The 23,884-nt window shown below is 46.4% G+C and overlaps 1 protein-coding gene across 1 annotated transcript in view; it reads left to right on the plus strand.

Annotated features, from left to right (window-relative positions):
* GALNT16 (polypeptide N-acetylgalactosaminyltransferase 16) overlaps window positions 1-18,647 on the plus strand; it is a 150,251-nt gene extending 131,604 nt beyond the window's left edge. The window contains exons 13-15 of the mRNA XM_035113536.3: window positions 927-1,068; window positions 5,529-5,645; window positions 17,839-18,647. Coding sequence (XP_034969427.3) covers window positions 927-1,068; window positions 5,529-5,645; window positions 17,839-17,976 — 397 coding nt within the window. The 3' untranslated portion in view covers window positions 17,977-18,647. The remainder of the gene's footprint in view (window positions 1-926; window positions 1,069-5,528; window positions 5,646-17,838) is intronic.
* Window positions 18,648-23,884: the final 5,237 nt, after the last annotated feature.

The raw sequence follows: 23,884 nt of genomic DNA on the forward strand, positions 1-23,884 counted from the left end.
CCTGAATTGGAGCAAACATAAATCTGTAGAAAACACGATTGATGTTTGCTCTGATTCAGTGGTAAAGATCAGGTTTTCTGAAAAGTTGGTATGGGAAACGGTAGAAGGCACAGTTGGGTTGAGCTTAATTTATTGTGAAAGGATAGAAGCATCAGACCCTCATAAGCAAGGTGTAGCCTTCTTTCATGAGGCATCCTAGAAGGCAAAAATATATATAACCCACTCAGAGAACAATGGAGTTATGTGGTACATCAGTTGGAGTAATGGAAATGAGAAAACATATATATGTTGTAATATGTTTAGAAGTTATCATCTGTTGTAATTAAAATGAATAAGGCTGATTCTGAAACCTTTTGCCATAATTTGAAAAAGATCAAAAAGTGTGCTTGCTTAACTGGTGCAAACTAGTTACGGTAGTATCACTGAGGTAAATGTGGTGTAAGATGCACCTCACTCCTTTAATTACTGAAGTACAAAAGAGCAGGAGTGGGTTAGTTAAGGGGCATAGTTAATCTTGGGGGAAACAGACTTTCTTGTATACAATTTGAATACATTGCAATGTAGTCGAAGCAAAATTCCAAGTATGGTTGATACTTGGCCAATAAACTATTCTATTCTATTCTATTCTATTTGTAGCCCAAGAAAAACAAACGGTTCATATATATACCTGCTTTAACGTGGTATTATCATTCTCACAGCCCTTTGGTGTTCTTCTTGAATTCCCTTGGTGACTTCAGTTGATTGCAATATTCTTTTTATTGCTGTGTTTCACTCCGGAGGTGGGATAGCATTTCTGTGTCGTGTGATACTATTCTCATATGTATATGGAAGATTTATTTTTATTTTCTTCTGGATAATCACCATCAAATATAGAGATGGTATTGATAATTTGGCAATTTGTGTTCTGGTTTTGTTTTGTCTCTCAGGGTTCCAGAAAAGGAGCTGATTCCCGGCATCATCAAACAAGGAGCAAATTGCTTGGAGTCTCAGGGACAGGATACAGCAGGGAATTCTCTAGCAGGGGTTGGAAGCTGTAAAGGGACAGTGAACAATCCTGTGACCACCCAGGTGAGGTGAACTGAAGTTGGTCCCTTTATTCTTTTCTGGTGCTTTTCGACTACCTACTGGGGGAGATAAATGTGTGCATTTGAAGCATGGTGATCTCGGTGGATCCCTTGGCTGGATTTGTGGACACTAGGCCTAGGCCCCATTCCCATTGTTGATCTTCACTCCCCACACCCTTATTCCTGATGTAGATATTCACTCGCCCCTTCTTCTTTGGCAGGGGAGGCCTTCTGTGGTTCGCCTCAGGTACCAATATGTCTTGGGCCAAGCCTGGTTGAATAGGTGCTGCTTGGCATGAGCTTTTTTCCAGTCAGACATCTCCCCTCTGGCCATTTCCTTGGCCCTTGAAAATCAGCACAGCCTGTAGGTGTACAGCCAGAACGGATGAGAGAGGGAGAGGGAGAGGGAGAAAATTCAGAGCAACTCACAGAAACCAGCCCTCAGAGTTCCAGCATTGTGTGGGCAGCAGTTGAGCTACAGTGCCCACATAGCATTGTTTGGAATTGGGGGAGCAGGGAAGAGAATGGAGAGTTAATGTGAAGAATGACCCAGATCCACTTATTATCTTACACTTCCATTGCTATTCTGTTTTACTATTGCCTTAAGGACATAGTTCAGACGTAGAGACAGAAAGTCCCTTGCCACATGCAGGAGCTGTCCAACAGAGGAGGAGGCAGCTATTTAAAGGACATTGGGAGCTATGGTATTGTGAAAACAAACTTTTATGTCTTGAGGCTGTTTCACACAGTACACAGTTTTCCTGAACTACAATGAAGGACAAAAGAAGTGAAATCAATGTGTAATATCTGCAGCTGTGGTGATCGCACACACATTTATTTCATCACATGTACAAGACATGGGGAGGCGACACGTTTACCATGGATGTGATGGTCAGAATCTACAGACCACTTTTTCCCTACATGGAACTCTATAAATAGTGATGCCATGTAAAATATCATTTTGTAGCTCCTAATCAACCAGATTTTTTGGATATGGGAATAATGCCCACTTTATTCCCCCCCTGAGCTTTTCACCAGTTCTGTTTGGTGTGCGAAAGTTAATGGCACTACTATCACACACGGAATATATGTATGTTGATCCTAGGTGTGGTTGCACATGTGAATTACTATTAATATTGTTTGAATTTATATACCACCCTATACCTGGAGGTCTCAAGGCGGTTCACAGAAAAGATCAACATAAAAATCCCAATCAAAATAAAAACAACCACCCAATAACACCTCTCCCCCAAATAAAGAGCCACATTTTAAAAGGGCATAGGATGTCAATCAGATCAACTAAAGGTGTGGTTAAAAAGCAACGTTTTTGCCAGGCACCTAAAGGTGTATAATGAAGGTGCCTGGCGAACTTCTCCGGGGAGAGCATCCCACAGAATGCAAGGCACAGAATTAGTTCCTATAGGTAGTAGGAGTTAGAAGTTATGGCGACAGATTGTTGTAAAGAATTTACTGCTCTAAATCTGTTTAAGGCTGTGCACACATTACCAGTTTAAAATGCAGCTAGGTCATAGCAGGATGTTGGATTCCTCTAGCAGGCATGTCCAAAGTCCGTTTTTGGGGCCTAATCCAGCCTGCCAGTCGGTTTAATCCGGCCCCTGTGGATCTGGAGTAAAATCCTTTAAAAAACCTCAACAGCGTCAACCCTAAAAAAAAGCTCAACAACTTTGCTTGGCCCCCACGGCCCTTCAGTTCATCAAATCTGGCCCTCTTTGAAAAAATTTGAACACCCCTGTAGAGAAATGTGGATTGTATGGACATTGCTTCCCAAAGCAGTGCTGGGAGTGCATTGGATCCAGACAACAGAGCCTTTTCATTTATATTGGTGTTTTAAATCTCCTGGTTGTGTGTGTGTGTGTGTGTTTCTTCTCCCTTTTGCAACAAAATTGTATTTTTTCTATTGCTGATTATAATGTATTAGTATTGTTTTGTTTGTAAGCCACCCAGGGGGAATTTCTTTGTGAATAAATATTGGCTCTGCTTATTCTGGAGTAGGTAGAAAATCCCCTTTATGTTGAATAAGAATCAGTTGCAAATGCTCTCAAAATTGAAATAGTAGCTGCTTTCTTTATAATTCATTATGGACATTCATAATAGAACTGCTCTGTAACCTAGCAGCTCATGCTCTGTGTGGCAAAATCCTCTATACAGTACTTTTTAAAAAAATATATTTTTAATTATTTCCCAGAAAGAGAACAATACAGAATAAAATACAGAACAAGCTATTGGAGTACATAGTAAATAGCCACAAACATAACATGTAGCTACAGAATCTTGATTTTCGCAAAAACCCTTTAAACTTCAGTGGCTTCTTTGGAATTTATTCCAGCTGACAATCTTGACTGGGAACCCTTCATTCAGATAGCAAGGAAGCAGCTTGAGTCAGCAAAAGGTCGCAGTGGGATACTGGATGCCAACAAATGCTCACTCACATCTGTTAATGGTTGGGAATGAGCCGGCAGACAGCGTCCAACAAGCTGTTTGATTTGACTTGCTGTGCTATTTTGACATTGTTTGAAACTGCTGAAATTCATTGAACTGTATCTCTGTCCTGGGAATTATCCCAGCGAAGAAGGCGAATGTTAATTGTCTGTTGGGAAGGATGGTTATTAGGTGGGAGGGTAAATCAATGAAGTGGCTTTGCCCTCTTGCTCTGTGTTTGTTACTGGTGGGTGTCTATGCTGTCTCCCTAATGATAAATTGCATGTTTTCCCACCATAGACAATAGCTACTCTATCGTGTTTTAGAAACAGGTTGATAAGTTTCCCTATTGGGGAAGATAAGTAGAAGCTGTGGCCTGTTCTAGAAAAAGCAAGGGGGGATCCTCAGGCCTGATGGTTGAATGTGTCCTTACAGATCTCTCCATCAAACCCTTGGAACGGTGCCCAGGCTTTGCCCCCCCCCCAAGCCTCTCCCTAAGCCCCATCCCTCACTGGTCCCACTCTGTCCCTTCCTTGCATGCTCTTGCATGGAATGTGTCCTTGCACTGTGATACTGCCTCTTGCTGATCCGGATGGAAAGAGGTGTATGGGCTGTATGTAGGGAAAAAACAAACAAACCTGATTTTTGGATTGCTGTAAGGTAAGGCTGGGGACCCAGGTGGCGCTGTGGGTTAAACCACTGAGCCTAGGGCTTGCTGATCAGAAGGTCGGCGGTTCGAATCCCTGTGACGGGGTGAGCTCCCATTGCTTGGTCCCAGCTCCTGCCAACCTAGCAGTTCGAAAGCATGTCAAAATGCAAGTAGATAAATAGGAACCGCTACAGCGGGAAGGTAAACGGCGTTTCCGTGTGCTGCTCTGGTTCGCCAGAAGTGGCTTTGTCATGCTGGCCACATGACCTGGAAGCTGTACGCTGGCTCCCTCAGCCAATAATGCGAGATGAGCGCGCAACCCCAGAGTCGGTCACGACTGGACCTAATGGTCAGGGGTCCCTTTACCTTTACCTTTAAGGTAAGGCTACTGCATAGGGGGACCCAGGTGGCGCTGTGGTTAAACCACTGAGCCTAGGGCTTGCTGATCAGAAGGTCGGCGGTTCGAATCCCTGTGACGGGGTGAGCTCCCGTTGCTTGGTCCCAGTTCGTAAGCACGTCAATATGCAAGTAGATAAATAGGAACCACTACAGCGGGAAGGTAAACGGCGTTTCCGTGTGCTGCTCTGGTTTGCCAGAAGCGGCTTTGTCATGCTGGCCACATGACCTGGAAGCTATACGCCGGCTCCCTCGGCCAATAATGTGAGATGAGCGCGCAACCCCAGAGTCGGTCACGACTGGACCTAATGGTCAGGGGTCCCTTTACCTTTACCTTTAAGGCTACTGCATGGAAGGTAATAGGCACTGCTCACCTTTGCCTCTGGCCCCACCCACTACTGTCATGTGACCTCTGGGAGGTTTTCCATAAAAGGATGTAGCCCTTAGGTGAAAGGTGTTTCCCCGCATGCCCTGGCTTACCACCTCTGCCAATCATGGGAAAAGGGGGGAAAGGTTGAAATCCTTGGACAAGCTGTTGTCTAACAAGAGGGAGAGCCAATTAGTATCCTCTGAAGCACACCCCAAAAGCTCTTTTTTTGAACCCTGAATTCTTTGAGTGCCCAATCTTTCCCAAACTATATCAGGATTTCAGTCTGATATAAGTGTCCTTCACATATGCAGTGTTTCTTGACTGTTTCCTGCTATGTTTCCCCTCTATACTGAAAGCTGCTGCTGCTGCAGGTTCAGTAACCTCTGAAGAAGTAAGTGGACCCCTCCTGCTATATCGCACCATGCTTTGTCCTTGCGATCACAGGAACATGCGTGCCCAAAGGCCATTGCATAGAGAAATTCAGGTGAAGAAAAGGTCCGAGTCAGCCCTTTTCTTACAAGCAAAAGCAACATGCACTGAGCACTTGATGTCTGAAAGAGGTATTGTGTTTCCATCACCGAACTCTGTTTTTTTTCTTTATCTTCCAAAGGAGTGGATATTCAGTGACCCTTTAATCAGGCAGCAGGACAAGTGTCTTTCAATCACCTCTTTCACTGCTGGCTCTCAGATCACAATTGAGGCATGCAATCAGAAAGATGGCAGACAGGTACTGTGCTTCCTTAATCACACTTCCCCTGTTTTATTGTGGTGCCATTGTAGTTTAGTTTTAAAAATTATTGTTTAAGGGTGGTTTGGCTCCGGAGATGGGATACAATCCATGGTGATATCATAAAGCTGGTGTGTGTGTGTGTGTGTGTGTGTGTGTGTGTGTGTGTGTGATGTGAGTGCCATCTGGCCACACTGACTGGGGCTGATGGGAGCTAGAGTCAGACAACATTTGGGGCATCCAGTTGGGAAAGGCTTCCCTAAGGCATTTAAAATAAGAATAAATAAAGAACACTAGTAGCAATTTTAGAAGTCACACTACAGCACAGGTATCAGGAATGGTGGGGTTGGTTTGCACATCACAGTACATGGCACAGGTCATATCTAATATGTGTTCATGGCACTGGTACAACTCTATAGAAAAGGATACGGAAATGTGCTGCTTTGCTATAGCATATGTTATACTGGAAAAGGTAAAAGCTGGCTGCTTCCCTGCATGAGTCTTGAAAACTAGGGCTCAGCTTCAAATTTCTGGTTCAAATTTTCGGGTGGGGGGGAGTATCTCAAAACGGAGGGTGGAATTTTGGGGAGAACTTTTTGAAAGGTTATGTGATGACACTTACCACTGGTGGTGAGTGGCAGTGACTTATCTCCCCCCCCCCCCCCAGCTACTATAATATAGGTTTGCAATATGTCCGGGAACTCCTGGACATGTCCTTTTTTGGTGGTCCTACATGGCCATCCGGGGGGAATTTTACATTTTAAAGCAAGTGCCCTGGATTTTGGTTTTTTTTTTTAAAAAAAGTGTGTGTGTGTGTGTGTGTGGCTCTTGTTGAAGGTCTGGCTCTGGCACAGGCAACCCTGGCTCAAGAGCGCCAGAGGGGCTATTGCTATAAGCTCAACTACTTTTGTGTCTGAATAACCCTACTATGTTGTTGTTGTTGTTTAGTCGTTTAGTCGTGTCTGACTCTTCGTGACCCCATAGACCAGAGCACGCCAGGCACTCCTGTCTTCCACTGCCTCCCGTAGTTTGGTCAAATACATGTTCATAGCTTCGAGAACACTGTCCAACCACCTCGTCCTCTGTCGTCCCCTTCTCATTGTGCCCTCCATCTTTCCCAATATCAGGGTATTTTCCAGGGAATCTTCTCTTCTCATGAGGTGGCCAAAGTATTGGAGCCTCAGCTTCACGATCTGTCCTTCCAGTGAGCACTCAGGGCTGATTTCCTTCAGAATGGATAGGTTTGATCTTCTTGCAGTCCATGGGACTCTCAAGAGTCTCCTCCAGCACCATAATTCAAAAGCATCAACTCTTCGGCGATCAGCCTTCTTTATGGTCCAGCTCTCACTTCCATACATCACTACTGGGAAAACCGTAGCTTTAACTTTACAGACCTTTGTCGGCAAGGTGATGTCTCTGCTTTTTAAGATGCTGTCTAGGTTTGTCATTGCTTTTCTCCCAAGAAGCAGGCGTCTTTTAATTCCGTGACTGCTGTCACCATCTGTAGTGATCATGGAACCCAAGAAAGTAAAATCTCTCACTGCCTCCATTTCTTCCCCTTCTACAGTGGTACCTCGACTTTCGAAGACGATCCGTTCTGTGGTCATCTTCGTAAGTCGAAGTCTTCGGTTCTCGAAGCGCCCGTTCTGCACATGCGCGAAGCGTGATTTTGCGCTTCTGCACATGCGCCGACCGCAAGCACCGCTTCTGTGCAGGCGAAAAGACTTCCGGGGTTGTCGACTTCGGAAGTCGAAACCTTAGGAAGTCGAGTCGTTTGGTTGTTGAAGGTACCACTGTATTTGCCAGGAGGTGATGGGACCAATGGTAATGATCTTAGGTTTTTTGATGTTGAGCTTCAGACCATATTTTGCACTCTCCTCTTTCACCTTCATTAAATGGTTCTTTAATTCCTCCTCACTTTCTGCCATCAAGGTTGTGTCATCTGCATATCTGAGGTTGTTGATATTTTTTCCGGCAATCTTTATTCCAGCTTGGGATTCATCCAGTCCAGCCTTTCACATGATGAATTCTGCATATAAGTTAAATAAGCAGGGAGACAATATACAGCCTTGTCATACTCCTTTCCCAATTTTGAACCCTACTATAATAATCTGTATTTTTGCTATCACCTAAGGTGGGATGGCTGAAGCACAGTTATTCATAGCAGCCCTCAACAAGTGGCCAGATTACATGCCCCACCCCTCCTGCAACTTATAGCTCCTCTCAACTATGCATAGTGTCATTTCAAGGGAGCTGGGGGGGGGGGAGAGGGAGACATATGACCATGACTGGCAACTCCTATTTTTTCTCCAGAATACCCCTGGAACAGAGCTATATCATGACAAAGTGCTGTTCCAGGTCAAAGCAAAATAACTTTTCTGAGGTCACAGCAAAATAACTGTTGCTTTTTGGTGGTCTCTAAGAGCAGCCCCGCTTGTTGCTGTAGCTACTTACACGGGTGGCAGCAAAAATACAATTTGAAGCCTCAAGGGGATTTTAAATAAGAAAAGGGGCAGAAAAGAGAGAAACCATTGAAAAATGCCTCCCTGAATTCTTCCAGTCCCCCTCCAAAAATTGACAACCCTCCCCACAGTTTGCTACCTGCTAAATGGATGGAAAGTAGGGGTGGGATTTCATCTAACCCATAGATCAGAAAAGGTTCTGAATTTCTGGTATGGGAGATTTTTCTATGTCTATTAATAGCTGCGACACAGAATGAATCTGTTCTGCATGAGGGAGTTGACAAGCCTAAACTAAATATGTGCAGCCCCTCCTTCATCTCCAGCAGTATCGACCTGTTCAGGTACTCCTAATTGCCTATACGTCTCTGTTGTGTTTGGTTTTTTTTATATAAAAAAAACTGAAATCCTTTTAAAACCTTGCCCATAGAGAATATAAGCACAAGTTTCCCAAGAGCTCTGGCTAATGTAGGAGCGCCCATAAAAACTGTCACAACACATGCCCTGGATAAACTCTTGCCGTTGAAATTTGGGCTGTGTGAATGTCCCCAGTGAGTTGTTTTTGCCTAGGCCTACCTTCCTCCTCTGCTGGTGACCACACGCACACTGGCCTGCTTTGGAACTAGGTCACTAATTTCTTCTTAAGTGCTTTCACAAAATCTTCCTCCCTGTGGCATAGCGAACTCTTGCTGCTGCTGCAGAACTCATCCTCCATTGTCTCTTGTGCCTAAGAAGCCAACTCTCTGTCTGCGGTACCTGCAGCTCTTAGCCGGTGTCCTTTTTGAAAAGGAAACAATGAATGAGCCATGCTTGTGTAGGAGACCAGTACTCTGCAGTCTTCTGGATTCAAATGGAATCTAAAAGCTCAGAAGCACTGTTCTTTTTCATTTTATTTTTTTAAGCCTTCATTATTATGAGCCATTTAGCAAGGAATGTTTCTACAACAATTCCCGTGCTGCTTTTTGTATGCACAAACTCAAAACTCGTCTCAGGAACAGACCAGGGCAAAGAGGGGGCTAAAGTAAGAAAATAAGCTAATCCTGTTTTGGCCTGGAAAGGAAATAGATGTTGTGGATATGGCATTGAGCTCTGTCTGTTGATTTTATTATTTTTCATTGGCGTTTTTCTCCATCATTCTTAAGAATCCCAGATGGCATCCTTCCCAAATCACTGGATTCCTGTAGCTTCCCCATTGGCATCACTTCATTTAAAAGAGCTGCTTTATAGCAGTGCTTAGAAATTCTATCACAACAGCAGTGCAGGTAACCATACGGCATTCTGCAAATGAAGCCCTCCACAATAAGCATTTGATACAACACAAACATATACTGTACAAAAATAACAATTATTAAACACAGTACCAAAATGTCCCCAAAATATATGGCCATCTTCCACAGTTGGTAGAACTCATGCAGTTTGTATCAGGCTGCCACTGATGTGCTGTGGCTAACAAACTAGACCCTGACTCGGACAGACACTGGAAATAGTGGCAACGCGTTGAAATAAGCTGGGTTGTGGATGGACCAATTAAGAGCAAAGCAAAGCATCCCAGGAAAAAGCTACCCATTCTGAGGGTGGGAGGCAAGGGGGGGACCCCCAAGTCTCAGCCAATTTAGTTGTGCAGAAACACCAGCACAGTGAAGCTTCCCCATTCCTACTCCCCTTAATGCTGAAAGTCTCACATGTTTGTTTAAAGACACACACAACAGTTGTTGTTTTTTCCTGACAGCACTCACTGGTAGGGACTACTAGCACTGTTTTTTCTGCTGCCTGTGGCAGGCATTTTGTGCTAGCACCCATGACACTTTGATCAGCATATGAGTACCAGCGCAGCACCCCCCTTTTTGAGTCCCAGCACTTTTATCAACATATGAGTACCTGCACCCCATCCAAAAAAGATACCAAAAAAAGACATTCTCATTCCAGCACTGATACAAAAAAATACCCGTTGCAATTTTTAACACACATTTCCCCTTTTTATCAGCAACTGTGGCAGATGAATAAACAAGTAAAGCCGAATCCCTTTTGTGGGGACCAGATAAGATCTCAATAGCAGTGAGCGGGGTCAGCAACGTTATAGCACTGAAAGTAGAGTAGCACCAGAGATAGCTTAAAATTGCACATGTGGTAGTTATATCAATCTTTCAAAGGGAGAGGACATTCTCTCCTGCTGCCCCTAAACTGTGGACTCCCCTCCTTGCAGACAAATGTCTGGCACCTTCATTCATTCATTTATTTATTTATTTATTTTGTCTGTCATGGGTGCCTTAGCTGAGATTCCTGCATTGAAGAAGGTTGGACCCTTGTCCAACTCTACAATTCTACGATTCTATGATTTAATATTATTTGGCAAAACGTTAGACTCAACAATAAAAGCAGGTACTGTATTGAAAAATATCCAAAAGATGATTAAAATCTGCAATAGCTAAAAGGAAATAAAACACATGCAACTTCTACATGTCTGGCTAGGCTCACCTAAACAAACATATTTTAAGTTGGTGTTGAAAAGAGTACAGTGAAATTTCCTGCCTGATGCCAAGAGGCAGAGTCCCTTGTATATCTTCTGACATCCGCTGAAGGAACATCTCTTCTCCCTAGTCTTTGGCACCTGAGATAGATACATGTTAGAATCCACCTTATTCTTAGCATAAATTGTTCTAATATTGCATTTTTATATTGAGTAAGAAATCTTATAATTATAATTATAATAAATCTATTGACTAGTCAAACAATCCTATTTTTGTCAGCTTTTCTACTTGGTTTATGTTTGTCACAAGGCAAAGATGATGATTCTTAAAATTCCAAACTTCTTACATTTTCTTTTTATGTAAGAATTGGGACAATGGAAAATTGTTCTTCCATTAAAAATATTTTTGCTGTATTTCTGAAGTGTTATCAATAGGTGTTTTTTTTAACCTGCTATAATATTTGCACTGGAATGACTTAATTGCCACGTTGAGGAGTAATTATTCTATGTTAGATAAGTATCTGGGTACTCTCAGAGGAGGAGGAGGAGGAGGAGGGTGACACCTACTCCCAAGTAGTCTGAAAATCTTATTTTGTTATGGACAAATTGGGTATGAAACATTAGTTGCTAGTGGAAAGTGATGGAAGTTTATCATGCAGTTTCTTCTGTTGCTTGCTTCCAGAGAGGGGGAAATGGAACGCTACAGGAACAGACAGACACTCTGCCATTGCAGACACACACAGAGAGATTTTTCAGGTGCTGAGACAACGTTCCTTTCTGAATGTGACCCCTGCAGCAGAATAGTACTTGGGTTTTTTTTTAGTAGGCATTAGCTTCCCACAGCTTAAATTCTTTTGGTTTTATTTAGTGCATAGCTTGAAGTGGAAGGGTTTCAAAGTGGGAATGAGAGAGATTAGCATTTGTAGTCCACGTATTACACAATCTTTGATTCCAGAACACTTGTTTTTAATGCAGTTTATGCACATGCTAGTATAGAGAGAAGTGAGGGGCAGATGGGCCTTATCAACCTGGGAAGTTAGCCGCTCTAGGAGAAGGAAAACTCTGATCAACATTTTACCTTTTTTCTAATTTTCTTTCATTCAGCCTCTGAGCCTTTCCCTTCAGCGGAGGGAGAGCCTATTTTCCTTGCCTGCTCCTAGCCATCCCTTTCTCCCAACCACCTTTACTCAGCATGTGGGGAACTGCTGGTACTCGCATTGGTCCAACTAAAAAAGCACAGCATGGCCTGTGAAAAGACTAGACACTCGTGAGAAGACACCATTTCAGTGAGGCCCAGCGTTAGAGAAATTTTGATGTAGATCTGGGCCCACAGGCTTGCAAACGGCCACCCAGTTTGCATGCATGATTCAGACCTACAATATTAGCCAAGGTCAAACTGGAGTGCCTTCTTCTTTCTTTCTTTTTGCTATGGAAGATCTCATCTCCACTCTGCTGGCCCAAGGCTGGGTTATTTTTAATAACTCTTTTGTGCACTCAAGCCATCAGATGTGAAATTTCAAACGAAGCTGTGTCTTGTACAGTCACATTGCTGCTCTTTGGGCCGTGTCCTGGAAAATGCAGTGGCAAGCCTAGATGTGTGAGACGGGGTGGGGGTGGGAGGTTAATGAAACCAAGCCCTCCATTTACAGCTAACTAATTACAAGATGGCAATAATTGCGGTAATACAGTTCCCTACATGTCACCCCTGCCCTCCGTTCTCACTCTTGTGCCCTCTCTCAACCTTACCTTTCTGTTGAATCAGAACGACTGAAAAAGATTCTGTTTTTGAAATTGCAAGTCGTGCAATTAATAGAGGAGTTTTTTTTCGTTTGGTGCTGTTCATTAGCAGGAGAAAATGCTTGCTGGGTGCCCTGCTACTGCTGCAAGCCGCTGTTAAGGAATGAGCGAGGGATATCAATCCTGCTTAAAGAGGTTTACAGATCAGTGGGCCTCTAGTCCAGAAAAACAGCATGATACATGGGTCTCTCAAAGGGGCCAGGATGCTGCTGGGGGACAAAGGAAGGGAAATGTCCCCAGCTAATTACCATTGTCAGCAATCTCTGTACAATGGAAGAGCTTGATAAATCACAGCTGGTCCCCTTACAGACAGTAAAGAGTACCAGGATGATTAAGTCTAACCCACCAGAATTTTGTCAAAAGACTATGCATTAGATCTGTGGATCTGAGATGGGGAGGGGGCTGACACATAGGGAAAGGTGGCTCTCCAGGCACTGTAGTCCTAGTCCACTAAAAGCAGTTAAGGGGACCCTCGTGAGGAAACTCCCACCCTCCAGACGTTGCTGAACTGCAACCTCCCATCATCATTGGCCAGGCTTGCCGAGGCTGATGGGAGTTGTAGTTTAGCAACAGCTGGAGGGCCAGAGGTTCCCCACTCCTGACTTGGAGCTTTAAAAATAAGAGCCAGCGCTTTGAATTGAGGTTGGGAACAAATAGGCAACCAATTCCAGCGAAATGGTATCAGATTAATATACCCTGCCCAGCCAGCTCCTGTTATTAGTCAGACAGTAGCATTTTGAACTGGCTGAAATTTCTGAGCTCTTTTAAGTGACTGTCTTCTCCAGGAAAGTCTACAGCTGGCCTACCAGGCTAAGCTTATAGGAAGCATTTCATCCTCTCCCATTGCCTCTAGATCAGGGGTCTATACTCGCTGCCTCCAGGCAAGGGGTAGTCCCCACCCCCAGCAAATCCCAAGACTACACCAATTTTGGACGTGAAGGCAAAAGGGGGGGGAAAACCACAACAGGGAAATAGTGCTAAAGTGGACAGGTTTGAAGCTCTCGACCTCACCAAGCCCAGTGTTCTGCAAATCACACCTGCCACTCTTGGTCATCAGAAGAACTGCAGCCGCTTAACATTCAGCGTGGTAACCCTATTGTTTTACAGATTCCAAAGTGTTTGCAGAGCAGATACCGTGTTTCTCATATTATAAGACACGTCTTATATTTATTTTTTCCTCAAAAAAACACACTATGGCTTATTTTCAAGGGATGTCTTATTTTTTTCCTCCTCCTCCTGCCGCGGCCGACATTGCTGCTGCGCCTATCACTATGTCTTATTTTCGGGGTATGGCTTATATTCCTTGAATACTTAAAAATCCTGCTATGGCTTATTTTATGGGTATGTCTTAAAATATGAGAAACAGGGTACTGGGTGTCCTTCATAGAATCATAGAATCATAGAGTTGGAAGAGACCACAAGGGCCATCCAGTCCAACCCCCTGCCAAGCAGGAAACACCATCAAAGCATTCTTGACATATGCCTGTCAAGCCTCTGCTTAAAGACCTCCAAAGAAGGAGACTCCACCACACTCCTTGATAGCAAATTCCACTGCCGAACAGCTCTTACTGTCAGAAAGTTCTTCCTAATGTTTAGGTGGAATCTTCTTTCTTGAAGTTTGAATCCATTGCTCCGTGTCCGCTTCTCTGGAGCAGCAGAAAACAATCTTTCTCCCTCCTCCATATGACATCCTTTCATATATTTGAACATGGCTATCATATCACCCCTTAACCTTCTCTTCTCCAGGCTAAACATACCCAGCTCCCTAAGTCGTTCCTCATAAGGCATCGTTTCCAGGCCTTTGACCATTTTGGTTGCCCTCTTCTGGACACGTTCCAGCTTGTCAATATCCTTCTTGAACTGTGGTGCCCAGAACTGGACACAGTACTCCAGGTGAGGTCTGACCAGAGCAGAATACAGTGGTACTATTACTTCCCTAGATCTAGATGCTATACTCCTATTGATGCAGCCCAGAATTGCATTGGCTTTTTTAGCTTCTGCATCACACTGCTGACTCATGTCAAGTCTGTGGTCTACCAAGACTCCTAGGTCCTTTTCACATGTACAGTGGAACCTCGGTTTACGAACACAATTGGTTCCAGAAGTCTGTTCATAAACCGAAGTGTTCGTAAACCGAAGTGAACTTTCCCATTGAAAGTAATGGGAAGTTGATTAATCCGTTCTAGACGAGGAAAAACACCCCCTAGAACGGATTAACCGCTTTGCTCCGATGCCTTCGCGGAGGCCGGGGAGCGTTTCCGCGACTGGGCTGCAGCCGCGAAAGCGGTCCCCGGCCTCCGCAAAGGCATCGGAGCAAAGCCCCAGCCTCTGGAAGGCATCGGAGCGAAGTCCCAGCTCCGATGCCTTCCGGAGGCTGGGGCTTTGCTCCGATGCCTTTGCAGAGGCCGGAAGCGTTTCCGCGACTGGGCTGTGCAGCCGCGAAAGCGGTCCCCAGCTTCTGGTTGCCGGGGACTGCTTTCGCGGCTGCACAGCCCAATCGCGGAAACGCTCCCCGGCCTCCGGAAGGCATCGGAGCCGGGACTTCGCTCTGATGCCTTTGCGGAGGCCGGGGAGCCGCGAAAGCGGTCCCCGGCCTCCGCAAAGGCATCGGAGCGAAGTCCCGGCTCCGATGCCTTCCGGAGGCTGGGGCTTCGCTCCGATGCCTTTGCGGAGGCCGGGGAGCACTTTCGTGACTGCAGCCCAGTCACGGAAACGCTCCCCGGCCTCCGCAAAGGCATCAGAGCGAAGCCCCAGTCTCCTCGAAGGTATCCGACGCTCCGATGCCTTTGGGGAGGTTTGGCCTTTGCTCCGATGCCTTCGGGGAGGCCGGGCCTTCGCTGCGGGCCTCCAGGAGGCATCGGAGCAAAGGCCCGGCCTCCCCGAAGGCATCGGACGCTCAGTAGACCTCCGGCACCTCGGTTTACTAACTTCCGGGTTAGGATAGTTCGTAAACTGAAAGTTCGTAAACCGAGGTGTTCGTAAACCGAGGTACCACTGTACTGCTCTCAAGCCAGGTGTCACCCATCCTGTATTTGTGCCTTTCATTTTTTTTGCCCAAGTGTAGTACCTTACATTTCTCCTTGTTAAAATTCATCTTGTTTGCTTTGGCCCAGTTGTCTAATCTGTTAAGGTCATTTTGAAGTGTCATCCTGTCCTCTGGGGTGTTAGCCACCCCTCCCTTCAAATCATCACAAAGAGAACATCTGGTACTGACACAACCTTACCATATAAAAAGTGGCTACTGAGATCAAATAGGTTTATTAGAAAGGGGGGCCCATCTTGGATTTTTGTGGAGAGTTTTAATTCTGTCTCTCATGCTGATTCTTCACCACCTTCCTGCACACTGTTGCTCGACTGGGTGGTTCTGCTTGTATGGGAGATATGGTCAGTCCACCAACAGAGCTGAAGGAGTCCGATCATGGAAGTGGGTTAAATATCAATGTATAGGATGCCAATGTTAAATCATTAAATGATTCCGCAACATGGCAGCAGGTAGAGTGCTTTGAAGACGGCACAATCGATTCAAGACAAATAATGATCTTGCAAAAGGAAATCAGGTGTAGCATGTGGTACTTCCAAGAGAATGAACTAATGATAATGGCTAATGAAGCCTTTACTTCAAGTGTTTATAGATTTTAACATCTGGACGTTTGCTGGTTGCCCTACAACCTAAGGCATATGTCTTGGTTGTCTAAAACTGTTCAGCTTGTCAACCTGAGAAGAATTGCTCGTTATGAATGTGTACTGTGTGCTAGCGTGGATTTTAAGGGGCCAGGCAGACTGGGTGGAACTGCTAGCTCTCAGCATTTCCTACCTGGATGTGCCATGGGGTTGGAGGCTGATGAGCTATCCCTTTTTGCCCTCATCAATCAAGCAGCTGAGACAAATGGCAATTAGTTGCTAAGAGCACCCTGGCCCTCTGTCATACCTGGCTGAAGAAGCAAAAGGGGAAAGACAAGCCATTGGGAAGGTTCAGCCCGTTCAACTGCTGAGCAGTCTCCTCTAACGTGCCACAGAATTGGCATTGGGGAGTTTTCACAGCTATACTAGCTGGCTTCTAAGCACACAGGACTGGTTAAAACACCAAGCGGCCATGTTTGGGGCAGGAGAGAGGGTCTAATTTCACGTGCTATAAGAACCTATAACAGGGATGTTGCTAGACTCCAATTCCCATGGCCAATAATCAAGGGTGCTGGGAGTTGGAATCCAACAATATCTGGAGGACCACAGATTGCCCATCTTTGCCCTGCACTAAAAATGGAATTATGCAGTTGGAAGCAAGCCAAGTCTGGCAGAATCAGCTGCCCACTCACTTGCCCTTAATAAATCAATGGTTTGCACCACCATATGCCACAAGATCAGAAATGTGTACACACTACAAAATGCCACTTACAAGGATTGAGTAAGTAAGCTGAGCCACAGCTGTAGGGGAGGGCAGAAAATGACACTTGGTCACATAAATTACTGGTTTTATATTAATAAGCCAAACTGTCCTTAGTTAAAAGAAACTTAGAGTTTGTGCACACATTGCGCCAAGAGGTTCGGGGCTGCATCTTCTTATGAGATGCTTTGCACTCAGATAACACATATCCAGGCACAAAATGCTTGCACATTATCTCAGTCGTGAAGTGTCCATGTGAATAAATATGTGTGGGTGATGACGAGGAGACCATTGGGTCCACTCAAAAACATTTGAAAGTGGGGGGATATGATTTATACTCATGTGTGCTTATCCTAACTAATCCAAGCAACACTTCGGTATTTTAGAACTTGGGTAGCAGTGCCTAAAAATAAATTGCCTCGTAAGAAGTAGCCCCGAGTCAAGACATGGAAATTTTGCTGGAGGCAATTCACAAGAGGAAAAAGATAACAGAGAATCTGCCGGGGCGGCGGCGGCGGGGGGGGGGGTGTAGCAGCCCAATGCCACTGATTGTACAAAATATATGTGATTCCAAAAGCTAGAGGATTGGTTGCCATTCATCCCCACTCCCAGTCAGAATCCCAATGATCCAAATTTCTGATGCCTTCTCCACTTGCTCCACCCCCTTAATCAGGTCATCCTTGATGTCCCAAGCCTCATACTGACACTTGCAATTCTATGCATGTTTACTGTACTCAGAAATAAGATTTCTATGGGACTTGCTCTGTGGTGAGTGTGCATGGCATAGTGCTGTGACTATTGTAACCATTGGAGACGCTGGAAGAACTTGGATACCTTTCTCACTGAGACGTGCCACTGAGTTAGAAGGGGAAAGCTTTGAAACTTTCATGCACATGCCAGAAATTAAAAATGGTGACACTAATTAACACCGTGAACAAATATGATTTATTTAGCACTCCTTGAGTGTGTAGTGTCACAGGCACAGCTGTGTGCTTTAAACATAACAAGCAAGAGACTTAAGTAAAGAAGGGGTCAGCTTTAATCGCTTGATGTTGTTCTTTGTCTTCCTTCCCTTCTTTCCTCTCACAGAAATGGAAGATGAAAGGCAACTTCATCCAGCACTTCGTCAGTGGCCTTTGCTTAGAAAGCCAGTCCAGCAAACTAGTGACCAACATCTGCCAGTCAGACATATTGGGCCAACAATGGCAGCTGCTTCAAGCCACATGATGGTTGCCGGGCAACTTCTCTGATGCTTTTGCATGAGACTCTTGGGAATGGAAGGGGTTAGGGTGGGGAATGAAGTTTGATTATCTTTAAACCCTAAGTATTTTGATTGTGAGCCTCAGCCGATAACTATTTCAGTTGAAATGTCAGTGTTTTTTGGATCCATTAACGAAGCACTCCGAGATAAATGGAAAGATCCCTGGAAATAGCCCATCTGCTAGCCGTTCCCCCCCTGTGATTAACTCCATAAGAAACTCCACAGCAGCTCACGGCTCAGGAAAGGTGCAGCCCAGTAGCCCAGACTTAGGTGTGACTAAGACTGACTGACAGCTCTTCTCCTCCATTCCTTTCTCTCCAGGGAAACTTGTGCTCTCTGGCCCCATGGAGTTGTTGCAATGGATGTCTGTGACAACGCTTAATATGAACTCCTGGTGGATTTGTTTGGCTTCACTGGCATTTCGACCTGACATCACTTCTCATTTTGCATGTGTGTTGTACAAAAATGCTGTATGAGAAAACTATCAAGAATTGTTGTGGCTAAGTTATTGGGAGATGCCTAATTGTGGGGGGTGGGGGATGAAAGAAGCAGCAGCTAGGGTCTTTATTGTCGTTTTTTGTTTTGTTTCTGTGTTTGGTTCCTCACTGGCGTGTGTTAATATAATTCATCGCAGAGATTCTCTGTACGGCTTCTTGTTTTGCTGTTTCTGATAGGGTTGGTGGTACATTGCAGGAAGAAACTTAAAACCCTGACTGGCTAAATGGTCTGTTGGTATTTTCATTTTATTTTATTTCATTTATTTTATTTTTAAAAAAATTGAGTCCTGAGGCACAAATGCTGTCTGAAAGCACATAGACAAAAAGTCCCCTTTTCCCCTACAGAGGATGCGGCATAAGTGATGCTTTTTGTTGTTTAGTACTGTCTTTACCTCTTTTCTTCCGCCACTAGGAAAACAATGTTCAGAAAATGAATGCCTAAGCTATAGTGGATAGGTTATTGGAGGTCACTCTTGAGACTGATAAATGTGAGGCAGCAGCTGCTAGGGAACCATCCATTAAGTCTCATCCAGAAGCATTCAATAACATTGCACTGACAGCCTGTGTTAAAAGTGTTGGTGCTTTCTGTGCTAAGCGAAAGGGATTGAAGGGCTCAGAAGAGAACAAATATCATCCCCTTCTGCCTTCACCAACATGCATGAGAGATGCATTCACATGCAGAAAGCAACCCATTACATTATTTACCATATTCTTGTAAGCGCAGCTTGTGCTCTTGTGCCTGGCCCATGTTAACAAATCAATCAGAACTGGATTTCCTTCTTAAGACCAAAGGAGTTGCTTCACAGTCTGTTCCCGCGACCAAAGCCAAACTTTTGCATCCATGCACGAGGTAAGGCCAACTTTCCTGGGATGTGTTTATTTATTTCTTCCTCCCTGGAGTATAAAACATGAACTTGGACCGTTTGCTGATTTCCTCCTGATCCCGTCACTCTTCTCAGCAGACTTAGAGCCTATCACTTTGCCCCTTTGCTACTGGCTGAAAGCTTGTGACTGCCGTGCACCCAGCTAAGATTGTGCTCCTGTCGATATCTGTGTGGGAATAAGCCCATTGAACTCATTGGATTGCAGCCAGAGTGGTGTTACATGAATGTTCTTAGTTCAAGGACTTCTGCTTGAGCAATGGAATGTCTTCCCCCTCTTCTCCCCTGGTGTGTCCCCTAAATCAGTTCTAGTAGTACCCCAGCCCTCTGGAGAACATTTGGGAAGGACGCAGGGAATATGTAGGAGGAGGGGGGCAGCAGTCCCATTGTGCAAGTGGAAATCCTTGAGCTGATGGGACATGGTGGTTGAATACCACCCAGTGGGACTTACTCTTGAGTTAACATGCACAGTATCAATTCTCAGATGAGCTGCATGGCACTGCGCAACTGACCTGCATCACTGCATAGTTTGCATGAGCTCAGTGTTGACATGCAACCCATATGGCAACTCAACATGAATTCTGGTGTGTATATGTTCCCAGGATCTAAACCAGTTTTGAGAGCACACCCTTTTGTGCAAACATGGTTCCCTTTAGGAGAATGCTAATGAGAGGGACCATGGCCTCTTCCACCTGGTTTGAATTGTCCTTGTATAGAAACAGCAGGAGAGAAAGTCATGGCCTGCATGACTGTTGCAAGACTCATGTTAGTGAATTGTTCCTCAGCACAACAGTACCACTGTTTGCCTGTCAAGTCTGTGTCATCTCAGAGAACTGAGGTGCTGCCTGCATGCTGACATTAGTATGGGCCCTACAATGTCCTAAAGAGTCCTTCATGGGGTCACCTTATAGCGGAAGGATGAATGTCTATGAGTCTGAATGAAGCATCGGCTTTCATGCTTTCCCCCTCTCTCTTCCCACCTGACTGGGCTTCTGCTAAGTTTAGTTCACTTTTGAAAAATCTCAAGTTAGCGTCATAAACCAGGGATTCTGGTTTAAAGCAATGGCCAGCTTTGAACCATGAGCTAGGAATTGTTTGTTTTAAAGCAGGATCCCTTGGCTATATATGTAACACCACGCAAATACATTAATATGAAAACTAATTTGATTACCATTTCATGCAGTTTCTGTATATGGCACCAAGTCCAAATCTTTCCAACCATAGCATCATACATTCCACTTGTGCTGGAACTGTTTAATGAGCACTCAGAGACTTAAAATATGAACACTTCAGACGTTAAATTCTCTGCATGATGTTGATAATTAATCATCCATGTCTGAATTGGCCTTAAGGTGGTAGAATCGTGAGAGAACTGTGCCGTATCAGTTTCTGTCTATTAAACCTGCATGTAGAAAGAGTATAGGTGCGTGAAGTCCTTATATCAGGAGGTAGAGGAGACTTCTTGAAATATACTCGGAGTCGAGAGTGAATTTCATGCTCTTTATTCAGCTCATATTCATCAAGGAGAAGAAGAGAAGACGAATGGCTCTTTTCCCAAAACCATCTGCTTATATACATTATTTACACAATGGGCCTTGCGTGATTGGCTACTTCAGGGCTACACCTGTGGGCCAATTATATTGTGGATTGACTTCTGCCTGCAGCCTGATTGGCTGCTCCTACAGGCCAATCAGGTAGCAGATTCACTTCTGCCAGCCGCCTGATTGGCTGCTCCAGCAGGCCAATCAGGTAGCAGATTCACTTCTGCCAGCCGCCTGATTGGCTGCTCCAGCAGGCCAATCAGGTTGCGGATTCACTTCCACCTGGAGTTGGATTGGGTAGCTCCCGCTGATTCTGAATCCTATTGTTCTAGGATTCAGCTCAGTACATAACACCCCTCCCCTCTAAGTTCCAGTCCTGCCCGGGAAGTTGCATTCGTAGTCCCCAAGGTCTGCTGGCCGCCTCCGTGTGCGTTGTGGCCTGGGGTGTTCCTTGGTCAGGGGTTCTGGTTCTGGCTCGTGTTCCGAGGCTGCTGGCTGTGCCGGGGCTGTCTGGTCTGGCGCCACTGAACCACTAGGTTGTGACTCTGGTTCCGGTGTCCTTCCAGCCTCGGGGCGCCCCTCTGTGCCTACTGCTTCTTCTTCCCCTGCCCACCCCTCTCGCTCTACAGGCCTCACTGCCCTGCTGTCCCCTTGGGACCCCTCTGTCCCGCTCTCCTCCCGGGTTCCTCCTGGGAATCGTTGCCGTAGCTGGTCGCAGTGGCGGCGCCAACATTGCCCCCCTTCCGTTAGTACCTCGTACGACACGGGACCGGTCACCTTGGTGACTGTGGCGGGTACCCATGCTGGGCCTGCCCCAAAATTCTTTGCATACACTGGGTCCTGGGCCACAAATGTCCGGGGGTTCCTGCCTTTCCCCACCACTACCTCATCCTGAGCTCTGTCGGGGTGAAGTCGGTCCAGTCTAGTTGCAAGGCGCCGGCCCATGAGTAGTTCAGCTGGGCTCCGGCCCGTCGTTGTGCTTGGGGTGCTGTGCTGTGCTAGAAGAAATGCGGCAAGGCGGTATTCCCAGTCCCCTTGTGTTATGCGGCGGAGGCTGTCCTTGGTGGTCCGCACCATGCGCTCCGCTTGGCCATTGGTGGCAGGGTGGAATGGTGCTGAGCGGATGTGGCGGATGGCGTTCTGCGCTGTGAAGGTCTGGAACTCCTCTGACGTGAATGCGGTTCCATTGTCCGAGACGAGGGTGTCAGGGAGCCCGTGGGTTGCAAACAGCTTACGTAGTACCCGGATGGCTGCCGCCGTAGAAGTGGACGGTACCAGTGCGACCTCCAGCCATTTGGTGTAGGAATCCACCACTATGAAGAATGTTTTTCCCTGGAAGGGGCCAGCGAAGTCCACGTGCAAGCGTGACCATGGATGTCGGGCGGACTCCCAGGGCTGGACTGGGGCCCTTGGGGGATCCGGGCGGGATTCTTGGCAGGTCTGGCAGTGTTGGACCCAGGCCTCTATCTCTCTGTCAATCCCCGGCCACCACACATAACTCCTGGCAAGGGCCTTCATCCTCACTACCCCTGGGTGTGTCTCGTGTAGGGCTGTGAGGACCCTTTTGCGGAGGGGCTGGGGAACAACAACCCTGCCTCCCCATAACAGGCACCCCTTGTGGGCCGACAGTTCATGTTTGCGGTTTGTGTAGCCAGCGAATTCTGGCCCGGGGCTGCTGCTGGGCCATCCTCGCCACACCCAGTCCAGGACCCGGGAGATGACCCTATCTTTTGTGGAATGGTGCGCAACTTCTTGTGCCTGAATGGGTCGGTCGGGAAGCAGCTCCAGGGTCATAACCTCTTGCGCAGGCGCTGGGTCGGGGCCTGTTTCTGGTAGTGGTAGCCTGCTGAGTGCGTCTGCGTGGCCCATCGCCTTCCCAGGGCGGTGGATTAGTGCATACTGGTAGCCGGCAAGGAAAATTGACCACCTGAGGACACGTGGAGACAACACTTGGGGGGTCTGCTTCTCGGGGGCAAACAGGCCAAGCAACGGCTTGTGGTCAGTCACTATGGTAAAGGGGCGCCCGTACAAGAAATCATGGAATTTTTTTACGCCCTTCACGATTGCCAGACCCTCCTTGTCAATCTGTGAGTAGTTTCGTTCGGCTGCAGCAAGCGTCTGGGAGAAGTATGCCACCGGCACCTCTCTTCCATCCGGGAGTTGGTGTCCCAGGACAGCGCCGATGCCATAGGGAGAGGCGTCGCATGCCAGCACCACTGGCAGCCTCTCGTCGAAGTGTGCCAAGACCGAGTTCGAGACGAGCAAGTCCTTGACTGCCTGGAATGCGGCCCTTTGTCGCTGGCCCCACACCCAAGGGGCCCTTTTATCTAGGAGTCTGTGTAGGGGCTCCGCTACCGCTGCCTTATGGGGAAGGAAGGCATGGTAAAAGTTCAATAGTCCCAAGAATGACTGAAGTTCGGGCTTGCTCTTGGGCGCTGGGGCCTCACAAATGGCCCGTACCTTGTCACCGGTTGGATGGACCCCTTCTGCGTCCACCTTAAATCCCAGAAAGTCCACCTGCGGCACTCCCAGTAAACACTTTTCCCGCTTCACCTTGAGGCCCGCCGTCTGGAAACGGTGCAGGACGGAGCGGAGGCGGTCCTCAAATTCCTCTGGTGTGGGCCCAGCGATTAGTACATCATCGAAGAAGGGGGTGACGCCAGGAATCCCTTTAAGGAGAGAGTCCATTAGATTCTGGAATATGCCTGGTGCCACGCTAACGCCAAATTGCAGCCGCTTTACTCTGAATGCCCCTCTGTGCGTCACAATCGTCTGAGCCTCTGCTGTGGCTTCGTCCACAGGCAACTGTTGATATGCTTGGGCCAAGTCCAGTTTGCCAAAGATTTTTGACCCAGCCAGGGTGGCGAGGACATGGCTGACCACTGGCACTGGGTATGCATGGGCCGTGAGAGCCTTGTTTATGGTGCATTTGTAGTCTGCACAGATGCGGACCGA

Source organism: Zootoca vivipara, chromosome 1 (assembly GCF_965207765.1).
Source record: "Zootoca vivipara chromosome 1, rZooViv2.hap1.1, whole genome shotgun sequence".
Lineage (NCBI taxonomy): Eukaryota > Metazoa > Chordata > Lepidosauria > Squamata > Lacertidae > Zootoca > Zootoca vivipara.